General features: G+C 46.4%; 6 protein-coding genes across 6 annotated transcripts; 4 read left to right on the top strand and 2 right to left on the bottom strand.

The window, feature by feature from the left end:
* Positions 1–582: 582 nt before the first annotated feature.
* On the top strand, positions 583–2,603 carry BDQ94DRAFT_140049 (putative mitochondrial carrier protein). Its single transcript, XM_026765546.1, has 7 exons — positions 583–779; positions 846–958; positions 1,043–1,245; positions 1,306–1,626; positions 1,753–2,031; positions 2,086–2,222; positions 2,293–2,603. The coding sequence occupies exons 3-7, from the start codon at positions 1,213–1,215 to the stop codon at positions 2,510–2,512; spliced, it is 990 nt and encodes a 329-aa protein (XP_026628693.1). The 5' UTR covers positions 583–779; positions 846–958; positions 1,043–1,212; the 3' UTR covers positions 2,513–2,603.
* Positions 2,604–3,295: 692 nt separating this feature from the next.
* Positions 3,296–4,358, top strand: BDQ94DRAFT_140046 (60S ribosomal protein eL18). The gene is made up of 4 exons (XM_026765545.1): positions 3,296–3,357; positions 3,486–3,590; positions 3,661–4,028; positions 4,084–4,358. The coding sequence occupies exons 1-4, from the start codon at positions 3,354–3,356 to the stop codon at positions 4,159–4,161; spliced, it is 555 nt and encodes a 184-aa protein (XP_026628692.1). The 5' UTR covers positions 3,296–3,353; the 3' UTR covers positions 4,162–4,358.
* Positions 4,260–6,057, bottom strand: BDQ94DRAFT_130975 (glutamate-5-semialdehyde dehydrogenase). Its single transcript, XM_026763956.1, has 3 exons — positions 5,579–6,057; positions 5,370–5,531; positions 4,260–5,311 (listed from the first exon to the last, which is right to left on the bottom strand). Exons 1-3 carry the CDS (start codon positions 5,877–5,879, stop codon positions 4,407–4,409), a joined length of 1,368 nt encoding a protein of 455 aa, XP_026628691.1. The 5' UTR covers positions 5,880–6,057; the 3' UTR covers positions 4,260–4,406.
* Positions 6,058–6,549: 492 nt separating this feature from the next.
* On the top strand, positions 6,550–8,796 carry BDQ94DRAFT_140040 (putative COP9 subunit 3). The gene is made up of 5 exons (XM_026765544.1): positions 6,550–6,882; positions 6,991–7,227; positions 7,295–7,747; positions 7,810–7,962; positions 8,022–8,796. The coding sequence occupies exons 1-5, from the start codon at positions 6,730–6,732 to the stop codon at positions 8,511–8,513; spliced, it is 1,488 nt and encodes a 495-aa protein (XP_026628690.1). The 5' UTR covers positions 6,550–6,729; the 3' UTR covers positions 8,514–8,796.
* A 244-nt stretch (positions 8,797–9,040) lies between these two features.
* Positions 9,041–12,051, bottom strand: BDQ94DRAFT_158373 (DDHD domain-containing protein; the record flags this gene model as incomplete). Its single annotated transcript, XM_026768940.1, has 4 exons — positions 9,041–9,191; positions 9,264–10,481; positions 10,614–11,331; positions 11,382–12,051. The coding sequence occupies 4 exons, from the start codon at positions 12,049–12,051 to the stop codon at positions 9,041–9,043; spliced, it is 2,757 nt and encodes a 918-aa protein (XP_026628689.1).
* Positions 12,052–12,737: 686 nt separating this feature from the next.
* sac6 (fimbrin) lies at positions 12,738–15,895 on the top strand. Its single transcript, XM_026765543.1, has 6 exons — positions 12,738–12,849; positions 12,982–13,194; positions 13,268–13,478; positions 13,552–14,234; positions 14,327–15,309; positions 15,373–15,895. The coding sequence occupies exons 2-6, from the start codon at positions 13,172–13,174 to the stop codon at positions 15,405–15,407; spliced, it is 1,935 nt and encodes a 644-aa protein (XP_026628688.1). The 5' UTR covers positions 12,738–12,849; positions 12,982–13,171; the 3' UTR covers positions 15,408–15,895.
* The last annotated feature ends 14 nt before the right edge of the window (positions 15,896–15,909 follow it).

Raw genomic sequence — 15,909 nt, 5'->3', positions numbered from 1 at the left:
AGTCTTTTATCTTTAAAGAAATCCTTTATATATCTGAATAATTTTAATTTTAATTAAATTAAGTAAGATTAAATATTATGTATTGTAGAGATTTAAAGCAGTAAGGATTACGGGCAGTTCATTGTCCCGGCAGTTCATTGTCCAATTACTTTATAAAATGAACTGATTTTATTATTATAAATAATTTTTTATTCTTCTTCTAGATTCAAAAGTTTTTAGTAAATATACAGACCTTCAACAGGATCCTCTATCATTATAGTTTATAGGCTCTCACAATAAGTGCCCTGCAGGCATTGTTTAATCTACTTATATGAAAATAAGCTAATGATACTAGTCAAGTATTTCTACACTTACTGACTTATTAAGAATAAGACATCCCTAAAAAGATGTTGAGTACACAGCAAAGTAATATACATAGCTACTAAGATAAAAGACTCACGATAATCAATATCTTAATACAAGGAATCGAGAGGCATGTCTCATAGCATTGCTTATATCAAAGTTTTACTCCACTTCGGCTGCGGTTTTCTCTAACCGGACCTGTCCCTCTTTACTCCACAACAATCCCCCCCCCCTCCCCCCCCACAACTGGTATTACACCCGCAGTGATCTGTTTGGCAACCGAGCCTCCCAGCGCCGGGCTCTGGTTTCCATCTAAATACATAACGCCGTGTATTCTTATTTCCATTTCACCTATACCTTTTAAACCATAACTGTTGGTGAGTGATTAACAAAGGCTTGTCACCACTAAAAGGAAACCTCTTGTCTCTCGAATACACGTATGCATAGCACCTTCACGAGCCTTTCTTTCATATGCGTTTTTTGCCAAATCATCCTGTTTTTAGGCCAACGGAAGTGCACTGGATCCCAACAAGTCACGATAGACCAATTATCCCATGGCCTATAGACAATATACCGGATGATCCGCATGTACCCTATTTAAGTCGTCTCGCTATAGGTACTAGTACTTCGATCCCTCGAGCTGCCTCTATTGGCTGCTCTTTGAATTCAATGTTGCTCATACTAACTAACCCCTGGATAGGCCCTATCCAGTACGTCTGTCACATAGTGGCTAACTGAATTCGTGTTCCCCACATCTTGCTACTATCAAATTGATTTACCTCGGTTTCTTGCGAAGGACCCAACGTCAGCTTGGACCGCCACCGGTCAGGTCGATGCATCAATTCGGACGGGCAAAGTGCAGACTACAAAATGCCCCAATCACCAATGTCCAACACTATTCAGGTATGACTATAGAGGTTATCATATACATCGCCAAGCTCACGACTGTTGTCGTCTTAAAAGGACCATTTCACGGAGAAAACGCCAAGTTTTATCAATAAAACCAGGTCTAGAATTTCCGAACCCGTTGTTGCTGCTTTCATAGCCGGAGGAGTAGCGGGTGCAGTGTCGAGGACACTTGTATCACCACTCGAACGTCTCAAAATCCTTCTCCAGATTCAGAGTGTCGGCAGAGAGGAGTACAAATTATCAATATGGAGAGCTCTCGTCAAAATCGGAAAGGAAGAGGGATGGAAAGGCTTCATGCGCGGAAATGGTACAAATTGTATTCGCATCATTCCTTATTCGGCGGTTCAATTCGGCAGCTATAATTTTTACAAAAAGGTGAGTTGAATATGAATTCGTACAGGCTTTGAGATTGTATACCCTGAGTGTACAAGGATTTGAAGTGCGAATATATAAGCCATAAAGGACGACTAGGTTGGAGGCTTGATTAACGAAGCACTCTAGTTCGCGGAATCTTCGCCAAATGCCGAGTTGTCAGCCATGCAGCGTCTTCTTTGTGGTGCCGCTGCCGGCATCACGTCTGTGACAATCACCTACCCTCTTGATATTGTCAGAACTCGACTCTCCATCCAGTCAGCGTCATTTGAAGCTCTCAGTCACCGAGGGGTTGGCGAGCAGTTACCGGGCATGTTTACCACCATGGTATTGATATATAGAAACGAAGGCGGCATCGTAGGTCTTTACCGTGGCATTATACCTACTGTTGCTGGTGTCGCCCCTTATGTCAGTAAGGCCGGAACACTCATACGATACCCACCTGTGGCTAAGTGCATTTAGGTCGGCCTCAACTTCATGACGTATGAATCTGTCCGCAAGTATTTGACACCTGAAGGCGATGCGACACCAGGACCCCTGCGTAAACTACTTGCCGGTGCAGTGTCCGGCGCAGTAGCACAGACATGCACATACCCATTGTAAGCCTCACCAGAAAACATCGATTCTTCTCCCTCATCATGGTTAGCTAATATGAAGGTCACGGCTCAGCGATGTCCTACGACGCCGCTTTCAGATTAACACGATGTCTGGGATGGGATATCAATATGCATCAATCATGGACGCCGTAAAGGCCATTGTGGCACAAGAGGGCTTGCGGGGCCTGTTCAAAGGAATCGTGCCAAATATTCTTAAAGTGGCTCCCAGTATGGCTAGTAGTTGGCTCAGCTTCGAGTTGACCCGGGACTTTCTAGTGAGTTTGGAGGAATAATAGATATGACATCAGTAAATATGGCCATGGCACCAGAAGGATTACATATCACACCTGACAAATAAAACATTCTTCTATTTTGAAAAAAAAAAAAAAAAAAAAAAAACCAAAAAAAAAAATTCATTGTTTTGTTAGGTGACGGTTCGTATTATATACCCTTTTTAGCCTTACTGCATGCAATGCGCCATTTTCTTGGATCGAGCGATGACTGTGTTCGGCAAATCTCTCCCAATATAGGTATGAATGTGGAGACAACTGAAAAATATTATATCGGTATGGAAGCCTCTGCAGGGCATTGTTTGATGTAAGGACTGCAACTACGTATTGAAATATGAGATAGCTGACAAAGTAAGTCGAGTGAGCTGGAGTGGATTGTGCTAGACTATGCGGGGCAAAAGGTGGGAAAGATGCAACATATTTATGGATCATAAGCCTACACTATGAAATTTGGTAGAAGAGCAAACCCCTACAAATTAAGAAAGATGTGTGGTCTAGAGGGGAACCGGAGGGATCGCTCATTGATAAATCAACAGCATGTGAGGTCAACGTCCAATGATGAATGATAGCAGGATAAATGGAGCTCCCCACTAAAACTATAATTTATTTAGCACACAGTGCTAGGATAGTCGGGATCTAAACTGGAGTAACTGATACAATGAGCGGTTGATGCCTTGTATATTGGGCATCAAATGGTCTTGGCTACCGTATGTGGACTAGGGTAGGGCTCAACCCGCACACACCGTGCATCTGAAAATCGTAGATTGAAAACCTCACCAGCTTCACCTTGACTACGGGTGCGATAGCCAGTCAACTTTCAGGTGTCCCATCAATAACAGCAGCCATGGGTATGTTCAAATCGACGTGGTGATATATTCATTTGCTGAAGAATTTCGCGGGTTGCGACTTTTTTTTTTGGCTCAACACCATGGACATTTCCTGTTTTCACTTGGCAAATACTGATTTTGGGATACAGGTATCGACTTGGACCGCCACCATGTGCGCGGCACCCATCGCAAGGCGCCCAAGAGCGAGAACGTCTACCTGCAAGTCTTGGTGAAGCTCTACCGATTCCTCGCCCGTATGTCTCCGTCTTCTGAGTGCAGCCGATTTCAGCAATGGGAAACTGATTGGTGGTGGTATTTTTACAGGTCGTACGGAATCCAACTTCAACAAGGTCGTCTTGCGCCGCCTTTTCATGTCCAGGATCAATCGCCCCCCCGTTTCGCTCTCGCGCATTGTATCCAATGTGACCGACTCCCACAAGGGCAAGACTATCGTTGTGATCGGCACCATCACTGACGACAACCGTCTTCTGACTGTCCCGAAGCTGTCTATTGCAGCACTTCGTTTCACGGCTACTGCTCGGGCCAGGATTGAGAAGGCTGGTGGTGAGGTCTTGACTTTGGACCAGCTCGCTCTGCGTGCCCCTACTGGAGCAAACACTCTCCTTCTCCGCGGACCTAAGAATGCTCGGGAGGCAGTGAAGCACTTCGGTTTCGGCCCCCACAGCCACAAGGCATGTTATATACTCTTCGCGCAATATATGGTTTGCATAACTAACCTTGAAACAGAAACCCTACGTTCGCAGCAAGGGACGTAAGTTCGAGAGAGCCCGTGGACGCAGAAGGTCTCGCGGTTTCAAGGTGTAAGGAACGCTGGTTAAATATTTTCCGTTTCTTGTGTTTGGTAGCGGTTCATCGTGCTGGTGAAGACGACTTGCGGAATCATGCATACCCGGGAGTCTTCCTTATCGGCCGTTGCTCCAACTTTTTTAGAACGCCCGATGCCAGACCAAATATTATGAGGGTTCCAGGCGAGCTTAACTGGATGAAAATGAAAATGGAGTTATATCATTGAATACCTATAAATTTCTCTATATCTTCTTTTCTACTTATCAGAATGGTAGAGCTTTGTGTTTCCATTTTTTACCCCCAGCACCATCAAAGTAGTCTCCTGCTCTATGCCCATCTCCACGAATGAGGTACCTGTAAATTGTGAGGCCATCTAGTCCCACAGGGCCTCTGGAGTGAATCTTATTGGTGCTGATCCCGACTTCTGTGCCAAAGCCATACCTCATACCGTCTGCAAATCTCGTTGAAGCATTCCAGAAAACACCAGCACTGTCGATGCTGCTCATGAAGTAATCCGCAGTGGCCTTCGAATTGGTCAAAATTATGTCGGTGTGTTTTGAGGAATGGGTATTGATGTGGTCAATCGCTGCATCAACACCTGAACCGGGAGCAGATGTAGGTATCGTTTTGATAGCAAGGATGAGATCCAAAAATTCTGTGTCATAGTCGGACTCAACGGCATCCAGGATAGAACCCATTTGCGCAGGCTCTAAAGTATCGGCTAGCGCACGTTTCGAGGATTCGTCACACTTCAGAGTAACGCCCTTCGCCACGAGGGCTCTGGCAACAGTAGGTAGTATGGTCCTCAAGACTGCTTCATTCACCAGCAGGGTCTCTAGAGAGTTGCAAGCGGCAGGATAATCCGTCTTGGAATCCACGAGCACTTTGACAGAAACTTCCGGGTCCGCGTCATGATGTATGTAAGCGGAGCAAAGGCCGTCTGCGTGGCCTAATACTGGAATTTTGGTGTTGTCTTTGACGAAGCGAACAAGGTCATTCGAACCGCGAGGGATGACTAGATCAATCAAAGTGTCCTGGGCCAGCAATGAAGAAACTACATCTCTGGTCTGTACGAGCTGGATGGAGGACTTGGGAACACGAGTGCCTGATATGGCCTGGGAGATCACCGTCGATATTGCGACAAAAGATTCGGTTGATTCTTTCCCACCTGTTATTATGGTCAGCAATGCATGAAGATTCAAAGCGGGTATGTAATCGGGACCAACCTTTCAGGATAGCCGCATTGCCAGACTTGATAGATAAGGCAGCAATATTCGCGATCACCTCAGGGCGAGCTTCGAAAATTATCAACAACACCCCAATGGGACAGCTCACCCTCTCCAAAGTAATTCCGTCATCGAGCAGTGTCCTCAGAGTCACATTTCCAACTTCGACAGGTCAGAACGCGTACTTTGAATCAATTGAACATTCTTACTTGGATCGTTCAAACCCCGCACACTGAGGATTCCTTGCAACATATCATCATATTTCCCCGGCCTTGATAAGTCAAGCCTCTTCAATACGCTGGAATTCAAATCACCATCCTCCGCGGCACGGCTTGCCAATGCGACATCCTTTGCATTGGCGGCCAAGATGGCGTCCTTATTAGCCAAAAGACCCTCATAGAGCGCCGTTAATGCTTCATTGCGCTCGGCGTTTGATAGGACCGCTAGCCGCCGAGCAGCTACGGATGCGGCGCTTGCGATACTGCCGGCAGAAGACTGTGTAAGCGACATTTGCTGGGTTTCGATTATAAGAAAGTAGGATATCGGGTGAGAACGCGGGAGGTGAGGGGTCACGGATTGAAGTCGGTAACATTACCTAATCCACCAGGGACGTGGTGTGTAACCTTCAGTCCAACATACCCTGAGAAGTATCCGTCTCGGCCTCTCTGGCTAATTAACCACCAGGTTCATACTTGGCACTTTCGGAATTTTATCAGAAAGGGACCAGCACATGTGTATCTATCATTAGGCCTGTTGACCACGGGGATTGCTGCTTCTAACAAGTTATACTTTGAAATGACACATAGCTCACTTTGGGTTTTTCAGTTCTCGGCCTCATGCCTACAACATCTGCTCTGATGTGCTGTAATGACCAATTCTGACCTACAGCATCATCGGTTTGAATGTGAAATCGATGTCAAACTCTTCCATTTCGCCTTGAGTACTACTATGATTCCTAGTCTTTACATAGTTGAAGCTGGCTTCGGATATGACAGACTTAGTGCTGCACAAACTGTGTGTGTGTGTGTGTGTGTGTGTGTGTGTGTGTGTGTGTGTGTGTGTGGCCTTTGATGCCAGAAAAGACTGTCTTATGGGTAAGTGAAGTGGAGCATCAGTAAGTATTTCATGTACTACTACTGTATTACTATCCTCCCCATTATGTTACTGGGCCAGTTGGTCACGAGTAAGCTAGTCTGCTCTATTTATTAGCTGTTGTAGCCAAGCTGCGTGCACTGTGTATGAGGTAATAAATGGGTAGTACTGTTAACCACTCCCCTCAACGACCCGCCGCGCTTATCTTTCGTCCCTTATTTGTACTCAACTAGCCACTACTCAGTTACAGGTCAACAACCCAAAGAAGATGGCAGAGATTCTCTCACATCTCACATCCGCCTCGTCCGAACTTCGTTCAGTAAATAATACGCGCGATGAAAGATATGACACGCAAATCCGTGACCTGGTTGCATACATCAAGAATTGCGATAAGAATTCTGACACTCAATATCTCCTAGATGTAAGCACAGTCAGAATCTTCACGGGTGAAAGTGGAAGAGCATGGCTAGTGGGTTCTTATGCAAGATGGTATAAGCCATGCTTACGAATATGACCATTTACCTCGCAGAATCTCCATCCATCACTGCACACGTTATCCTACCTGTTGATTCTTAACCTTCACATCGACAATCTACAAATAAGGGCGAAGGAAAACCTGCCGGATGAGATCAAGCCCGGGAATGACTTGTGGACTAGAGTGGCCTACTTTCTCCAACATTTTGATCCCATCCAGGTACGGTATGCTGGCCATGAGTGGCGCCGACTTGTTGAACTCCTGGCACAAGCTGCCGAAGTTACTGCAAAGGTAGGCTCACTCCAAGCCAATGTGCCAACGTGAACTGTTTCTTTGCTTTATAGTTGACCTCCAATAGCCGTTCCTAGCGGTCCAAGTGATGAAAGAAGCGTTGCTTCGACTCAACTCACCTGGTATCCTTACATCATTACACGTTACGTTCCTCAGACTTTCTCTTCTTTCCAAGTCTTATCATTATGCTTTACCGGTTATGGAAAGATGGATATTCCAGTTTCCCGCCAGTTCAGTCCAAGCCTACCGCAAGCATATCAGTCGTCCCTTGTGTTCCGAAGACACTTTTGGCGACACTTTCATCTCCGATGCATCTGGCTTCTCTGCAAAGCTGACATATCGAGATCATATGAGATTCTTCCTGTATGGCGCGATGATTTACTTGGCCCTGAAAAAATGGGATAAGGCGTTACATTGGCTAAGCGTCGTCATATCGTCCCCTGTCAATGACTCTGTCAGCAAAATCATGGTTGAAGGCTATAAGAAGTGGGTATTAGCTAGCTTGCTAGCGCATGGAAAGGTAGTCAGAATGCAACGAAACATCCAACATACGCTTATGACTGACATACGCTGTTGTTATAGTTGATCTCATCGCCTAGAGTGATCTCTGCACACGTTCTGAAAGTATTCCAAACGTTAACAAAACCTTACGCATCCTTGGCAGACGCTTTTGAGAGGGGCGACCTTCCAAGGTTGAGAGCTGAAATTGATATTGGTCGATCTATTTGGCGTGCTGTATGTTAGCAGACGAGGGTACATTTATCAACATAGCAGATAGGCTGACCTTCTTCTAGGACAATAACGAGGGCCTGGTTTCTCAGCTGTTCCATGCCTACAATTCGTTCCTTGTTATGAAGCTAGGAAGAACTTTCTCGGCTCTCACTACAGCGGATGTGGCACAACGCACACTTGCGCCGTTGGCATTCTCTGCGAGTATCGAAGAGTTCGTGGCGTTGCTCGTAATGTCTGGCACCCTCAGCGCTACTCTACTACATCTACATGGTCAAGCAGATGCAACAATGCTTCGGTTTCTTGCGCGCAGTGAATCTTACTTATATGGAGAGATATCCATGCGAACACGCTTGGTCGAAGAGGCTCGGGTACTAGGTCTAATAACGAAAGATGCTAACCAATGTAGCAGTGAGTTGCAGCTGGGAAACGAGAGTCTCCAAATCCTATCTAGAAATCAGAGGTGGCCTGATGCGTCAAGGGTCAGTGGCGATGCTGTTGGAGAATCAGATGGTGGTTTGGACATCGATGAAGACATTATGGGAGATGGTACCTGAAGTACAAGGAAACATCAGTGAATACCATGCCGACCTTGACCATATCCAATAGCGGAACTAGAAACAGGGCTCAAGCAATGTGTAGCCCAAGCCGAATTTTGCCAACAGTCCTGTATTTGTATGGTCCGCCTATCATGGCGCGCTCGGTACATCAATTTATGCTGTCTCCTGTTCAGGTCACTGCCTCTTAGGGGATATGTGGGTATCATTAATAACGGCTAATATGGAAGCTGCGGCGTCTACCATGACTATAGCTATCTTACCCCAGAGTAAATCAATTATATACAGATATGGCCATAGTATGAAGCACGTATTAATGGCCCTAGCTTAAAAATCTACACAAATCGCGTGGCAAATGAATAAATTACGCCCATGGCTCATTGCGTTACCATGCTTAGGCCTCAGATATTATAAGTTGGTGTTGTCATTCTTCACGCGCTTGCACTTAAGCCTTCTTTTACAAGCCCTGGTTAACTGCAAAGCATATCAAACTAACATTCATAACACTTAGGCAGGTTGATGTATGATCAGCATGCGATACCATGCCCAGATTGGCTATGCTGCTCCTTCGATCTCCTACAAAGCATCTGCGACATCATGAAATGGCACACGTCTTCATCAGACCAATAGCTTAGATGGCTAGCAATACTAGCAATCATTGATATATCGAAGGCCCCCCTTTGCAAGATCAGCGATCTGTTCTTGGTTGAAAATGTTAAAAGCATTGAAGGTAACAAGCAGGTGTCTTACTCTTGTATACTATAGTCAACCCTTCCGTTGGAATTCAAAGCCCTCACTTTTGCATCTTCAATCATAAGCCTCCTCCCATGATGATCGTTCCCAAGTGATTCAAAAGTGTCCCCTAAATTGTTCTGGGAATCCCTCGGTTTGCCGCGCTCCCCGGCCTTACGATAACCCTCATAGAGTGTTTCTAAATTCGAGTCAATGAGCGTAGGATTTCTGAGATCTTCTGTTTGATGAAGAGAGTCGGGGTCAGAGGCTAATGAAAGTGTTTTCTGGGCATGCAGAGTTGAATTAAGGCCTGCCTCGGAGGATGCGGTTTCCTCTGAAGTAAGGCCAAGGCTGCGGTTAAGCAAACTGCTTGCGACACCGGATGTGAAGTTCGTCCACAATGACCCCACACTTTGTCCGACACGACTGCTAATTAATGAGAGACTCTGACCCGATGTCGTCCAAATCCCTCTCTTGACTGACGGCAATGGCTGGGGTTTAAGTGATGACATTGCTGGTGAAATGAGAGGCTCTAGACGGTAACTAACCGGGTCAGACGGATGAAAAATATTGAACAATTGTCGGCATTTTGGAGAGGATATCGAAGCCAGAGTGTGGTGTTGAAGCGTGTCCTTCCCATGACCATGAGGCGCAGAAGAGCTGGTTTGCGACTTGACAGTCACAGCCTCGCCTTCAGGACGGTTTGATGATGCATAGTACCTATGTGGTCGCCCAGCAATGGTTTTCCCCTTGAGCATCTGAAACAGTGCTATTGGAGACCCCAAACAAAATAAATCCTCACAGTCAAAGCTCAAAGAGTCGCCCTGTATCACTTTGTGACATGCCTCGTCATAGCCACGATGCGAGGCTTCAGTAGGCCGTGAGTTTTGCTGTTCATGACAGAGGATATCGAAAAGGATGGCGCTACCAAGCGAATGCCCACAAAGGCTTACAGAGCCCCGAAAAGAAGGGTTTCGCTTCTTAAAAAGGTCCAAGATCCGGTTACACTCTTGTTTGACTATCCGAGAGATATGCTCACAGTAATCACTTTGGTATAGAAGCACATCCATCGCCAAATCTGAAATGAGGCCTCGGACAGCAGGAACATTGTCAAGTGTGATATCGGACAAGCTTGGATATGGGGCTTTCTCGGAGCCTTTCACATCACCCAGATCGAATTCTGTACGGGTTTGGTGCTCCTTTTGATATGGGAAGTCCAAAAGATGCCTCCAGCATCTGGAACAAATTAGCCCTAGCGCGCTAATAGTCTACTCGGAAGAATGAATGAAGATGGAGAGTAGTCCTGATGGCGTGACAAGGGTAAAAGCACATTACCAAATTGAACCATAAAAACAGGGTACTACTTACACTGGGAGAACCTGGATGCGGCAATTTTCATGCTTGTCCGGAAAATCCGAGTTAAGAGCCTGAAGATCAGGAGAGGCTCTGTAGACACTCTTTAGAGTTTTGCGCAAAACGTTGATGTCGTGTATGAAGTTAACACTCTCCAGGCGCATGCCAAGTCGCTGGCCGATTCCATGAGTAACCAAAACTAGGTGATCGATCCCCCGATCTTTATCCTCAACCTTCCTGGACTCCTCCATCTCCTCTTGTTCCTGCTTGCGTGCTCGCTCTTCAAGCTCAACCATATCTGTCGAAACGCGCTGCTCAACAGTCGGTTTCTCCTCGAGCGAGATATTTTCATCGTCTGATGTTTGGTAACGAGACGTAAATGGTCTAGCCATCTGTGAAACTAACTTTTCTTGAGTATCCTCAGGCAAGACGTCCTGTAACTCGTCCCCAGATGATTTCGTTTCGACGCAAGTCTCATGCCCCGCCTCTTTTTGTTTTTTAGTTTCAATATAACCACGTACGAGCTTCGTACCTGGAACGCCACCTAGCTTTTGATAGACCGTTGTGCTCACCCTGGACATAAAATCATCGTTCACCAATAACGCCGTCTTAGAATCCTGATAAGTCACTATACTATTCATATAGGCACCAAACAGACGGTACGCTTCAGGTTCACTTCTAGGCACAGGAGTTGTATGTCCCGCATTCTCAGAGTCATTGGAAGATCCGGGTCCTGTAGGCAAGTAAGCCTATGACTTCGCGAAGACATATTTTCAGTCTTACCTTTTTCACTACCATTTGTTCTCACAGGAAACTTGGAAGAATAGGCAGGGCTTGTATACCGCCATGGCTTTGACTTGAGGTAACCTTCTTCAAGTTGGGTAGCTAAATTTTCTTCACATGGTTTAATTGTCGACCCGTCTTGGAAGAACCAAGTTCCGCGACGGACTTCGTAGACTGGACCTATCCAGTAGGCTGGCCGGAGCTCCCTTTGTTCAATAATAACATCAAAAAGCGAGTCTTCGTTCACAGGAACCTTGGTCGGCTCGGAAGACGCTTCTCCTATCGACCTGTTGTATGAGTCGTGCTCGTTCTCGGCATCTGTCCGTAGAAGTGCTTGAAATGCATCTTCTATGGCTTGGGAGTCTCTGGATATGAACGGGACAAACTTCTTCGGGGGCGCTAAAGGTTTTGTGTCACCCTTTTGATCCCGGAGCCCAGGTTTCCATTTGGGCGAATCCACAGCATAGAACCACCTAACCTTAAGAGGAGGACAGTCCTTGGGGTAGCGACGGGGACTCAGCCCATGTCTATGTGAGACTGTATGGTCCTCACCTCGAGAACGTTGGAGGAGCTCTTTCGTACCGATGTCAGGCTGCGGGGTTGTACTTCTAGGGGTTTTACCCGGTGTAAAGGCCCCGAAGAAAGTTCCCTTTTGACTTTCCTTTGACATGAAGCTCTTAAGAGCCCGATATGACGGAGCGCGAGCCAACGCGTTTGGTAGCAAGCAAATACGATGGCTATTGAATATGGTGACAAGACGGTTAGCTTAGAAGAAGGCCACGTAGTTAGACTGCGCGATTGTGGATCAGCAATAAGGTAGAACGAGTTTTATCTCAGATGATCACAGCGCTGAATTGGTGTATGGTCTGACCAGATAAAGTTCTATTCACCGTTGTTCTCTTCGGCTTCTACTGTCGTTAGTTCGTGGTCAATTAAGCATCTCAGACACTATATAATGTGAAGCTGCAACCGTTTTCTTGGCAAAGCCGAGCTCCAGGGACTTGGGTTGTAGGAAACGACCACTTAGTTGGGATAATCGTACAGTAAGTCGCTGGTGTGGCAATGAGGAAACCCTTGAAGCAGACATCGACTGATTGGACTGCAACTAGATACTGTCAGGGGCTACGCTACTGTATGTCTACAAAGTAGACTACCCTATGCCCGACCCAGGATCACCTCAATAGGATACCGACGAATACTACGTACGGACTGCTATTACTTACCACCGCAAAGACCGTAATTACCATAGAATACAGAAGCGTGGCCGTGCTGATCACGTGTACCACGCGAAGTACTTAATGTGTGGGATTACCTCCTCCAGACACATCCATGTCATGGAAGATTTATGTAGGGGTGTTTTTTTTTTTCTCTTTTCTTCTTTAAATTTTCAAAGAGAGAGATCTGAATCCACAAGGTGATCGAGCCCTACCTTTTCGGCTTGCAACTACTACAGAGTACTTCAAAAGCAGTACGTAGCAGTACTACTCCGTACTCGCAACCCCCACCTTGATTTCCCCACTTTCCTAGTAGGTAGAGGAAAATAGCGCAACTACGTACCTAGGTGCCTAAGTACGCCGTGCTTACTCTAATATAATAATAGTGCCTAGTGCAGGCTGCCAACTTCTTCTTGTACCCATCTCTGATTCAAATTACATCATCAGGCCGGTTACCCTTTCATACTGCTATATCAATACGCTTCCAAAGCCTATTGTAATTCCATTGACGTTTCCTCACTACTACTCTTAACTTGCCAGCCTGGATTGGAAAGTACCCGAGCAAACCCCCTGAGGATGAACGTGATCAAGCTCCAAAGGCAAGTCAATCGCCCCGATGGATTATCCAGCCATTGCGGGAATTGCTCAGCGCCGACTGACTCTGTAGCGCAGAAAATATCCGCAGTTCGAACAGTCGGAGATCTTCTCGCTTCAGGATGCATTTCGAAAGCTGGATGTTGATGATAAAGGCTCCTTAGACGAGGCAACTGTTATTAAGGCCACCCAACAATCAGAACGAAAGCCCTATGATGTTGTGCGTCAGGCCTTGAAACAAGTTGAACTCGACAGCTCTCGTCGAGTTGAGCTCGAAGATTATGTGGACGTCAGTATGCCACTATTGCTGTGTTGTTTTGGTCGCCCCTTTGTACTGTTATCGCTAAGATAACCCTCAACAGCTTATTTCTAGACTCCGCTTTGCATCGACGCAAAGCCAGGCGGCTTCAGCTCCTGCACCAGTGCTTCCGGGGAATGGAGCCGGTCCGTCTCGACATGTCTCCAAAGGCAGTATAGGAGGCAGGATCCACGTCCAAGGTTCCTCCGCAAATGTGACGCATACCATAAACGAGGATGAGAGAACCGAATTCACTAGGCATATCAATGCTGTCCTTGCTGGTGATCCAGACATTGGTCACTCCCTCCCCTTCCCCACCGACACGTTCGAAATGTTTGATAAATGTAAGGACGGCTTGGTGTTGGCGAAGTTGATCAACGATAGTGTCCCGGACACTATTGATGAGCGCGTTCTGAACAAAGCCGGGAAGAAGATAAAAGAGCTGAATGCATTTCATATGACTGAAAACAACAATATTGTGATCAATTCAGCCAAGGGTATTGGTTGTTCTGTTGTGAACATAGGAAGCGGCGACATCATAGAAGTGCGTGAACACCTTATTTTGGGTTTGATCTGGCAGATCATCCGCCGGGGTCTCCTGGGCAAGATTGATATCAAATTGCACCCTGAACTGTACAGGCTCTTGGAGGAGGATGAAACTTTGGAGCAATTCCTCCGCCTTCCACCAGAACAGATTCTTCTGCGCTGGTTCAATTATCATCTGAAGAATGCAAAGTGGAACAGAAGGTATGTTGCAATCCCTGACAGAAAGTTTCTAGCCGTGACACGACGAATAAAACTACGATAGTAAAGATGCAGCCTACTAACCGCCGTTATAGGGTGACAAATTTCTCATCTGATGTCAAGGATGGTGAAAATTATACCGTACTCCTGAATCAGTTGGCACCAGAGACCTGCTCTCGGAGTCCTCTTCAGACTCAGGATGTTGTTCAGAGGGCAGAACAAGTCTTGACAAATGCGGACAAACTGGGCTGTCGGAAGTTCCTGACACCCTCCTCGCTCGTCGCAGGGAACCCGAAGCTAAACCTGGCGTTTGTGGCGAACTTGTTCAACACTATTCCAGGCCTCGACCCAATCACCGAAGAAGAGAAGCTTGAAGTCGAAGATTTTGATGCAGAGGGCGAGCGAGAAGCCAGAGTTTTCACCCTATGGCTTAACTCTCTCGATGTACAACCTGCTGTTAATTCTTTATTCGATGATCTTAGGGATGGAACTATATTGCTACAAGCATATGACAAAGTTATGCCTGGCAGTGTCAACTGGAGACACGTCAATAAGCCTCCAGTTTCTGGGGGAGAGATGATGCGTTTTAAGGCAGTTGAGAATACCAATTACGCCACTGAGCTTGGGAAACATGTGGGATTTTCCTTGGTAGGTGTACAGGGAGCGGATATCACTGATGGTCAACGAACTCTCACGCTTGGGTTGGTCTGGCAATTAATGCGCCGGGATATCACAAATACGCTCTCAGGCCTAGCCAAACGTATGGGCAAGCGCGAGATAACAGATTCCGAGATGATCAAGTGGGCAAACGAAATGTCGCACCGCGGTGGCAGATCCTCGTCGATACGCAGCTTTAAGGACCAGTCGATCGCCTCAGGCCTTTTCCTCCTTGACGTGCTTAATGGCATGAAGAGCAGCTATGTCGACTATGATCTCGTAACACCTGGTCGGAACGATGAGGAGGCGTACGCAAACGCTAAGCTGAGCATCAGTATAGCACGAAAGCTAGGTGCCACAATTTGGTTGGTACCTGAAGATATTTGCCAAGTGCGCTCTCGCCTGGTGACTACTTTTATCGGTAAGTTCCAAGAACCTTGGACCGTGGCGAGCAGCATTCAAATTACTAACACCATGCGACTAGGCTCTTTAATGGCTACATACGAAAAAATGCAGTGATGGATCGGCAAAGATGTACACCAGCGGTGCACTGCGTTTTTTCTATCTATCCCTTTCGTGTGCAATACTAACAGTCCCTGGGGTATATGTACGTACTAGTCATGATGCAGACAATAGCAAGATGCTTCAATCCTTACCAACTTCCGTCTTGGAATGACTGTAAGACAAGAATGATGTACAAATGTGTAGGCAGTTCACACCTACCATTCTTTCCTCGCCTTGAAGCCGAGACTTCTGACTCTACAACTGCAAAGTCGCCCCAACCATATCACCAAGTGCAAATAAACCATAGACTAGAGTGTAGCCTTCAGTCCAGACTCGTATAAGCCTTGGAGGCAGACACGGCAGGTCAATACTTAGTCTTCCGTATAGCTCTTACCTTGTATGTCTCCCCACGACCTAGCATGGCGACCATTTCTACAGACTACAGAGTTACAGATCGTTTTCGAAGCGGTGTTGCAGGATATGCACGAAGTCGACCGGTCGTGTGAGACGGTAAAGG

Source organism: Aspergillus welwitschiae (genome assembly GCF_003344945.1).
Source record: "Aspergillus welwitschiae strain CBS 139.54b unplaced genomic scaffold BDQ94scaffold_9, whole genome shotgun sequence".
Classification (NCBI taxonomy): Eukaryota; Fungi; Ascomycota; class Eurotiomycetes; order Eurotiales; family Aspergillaceae; genus Aspergillus; species Aspergillus welwitschiae.
Note: the sequence above shows the minus strand (reverse complement) of the source record. Positions and strands in the feature narration are given on the sequence as shown.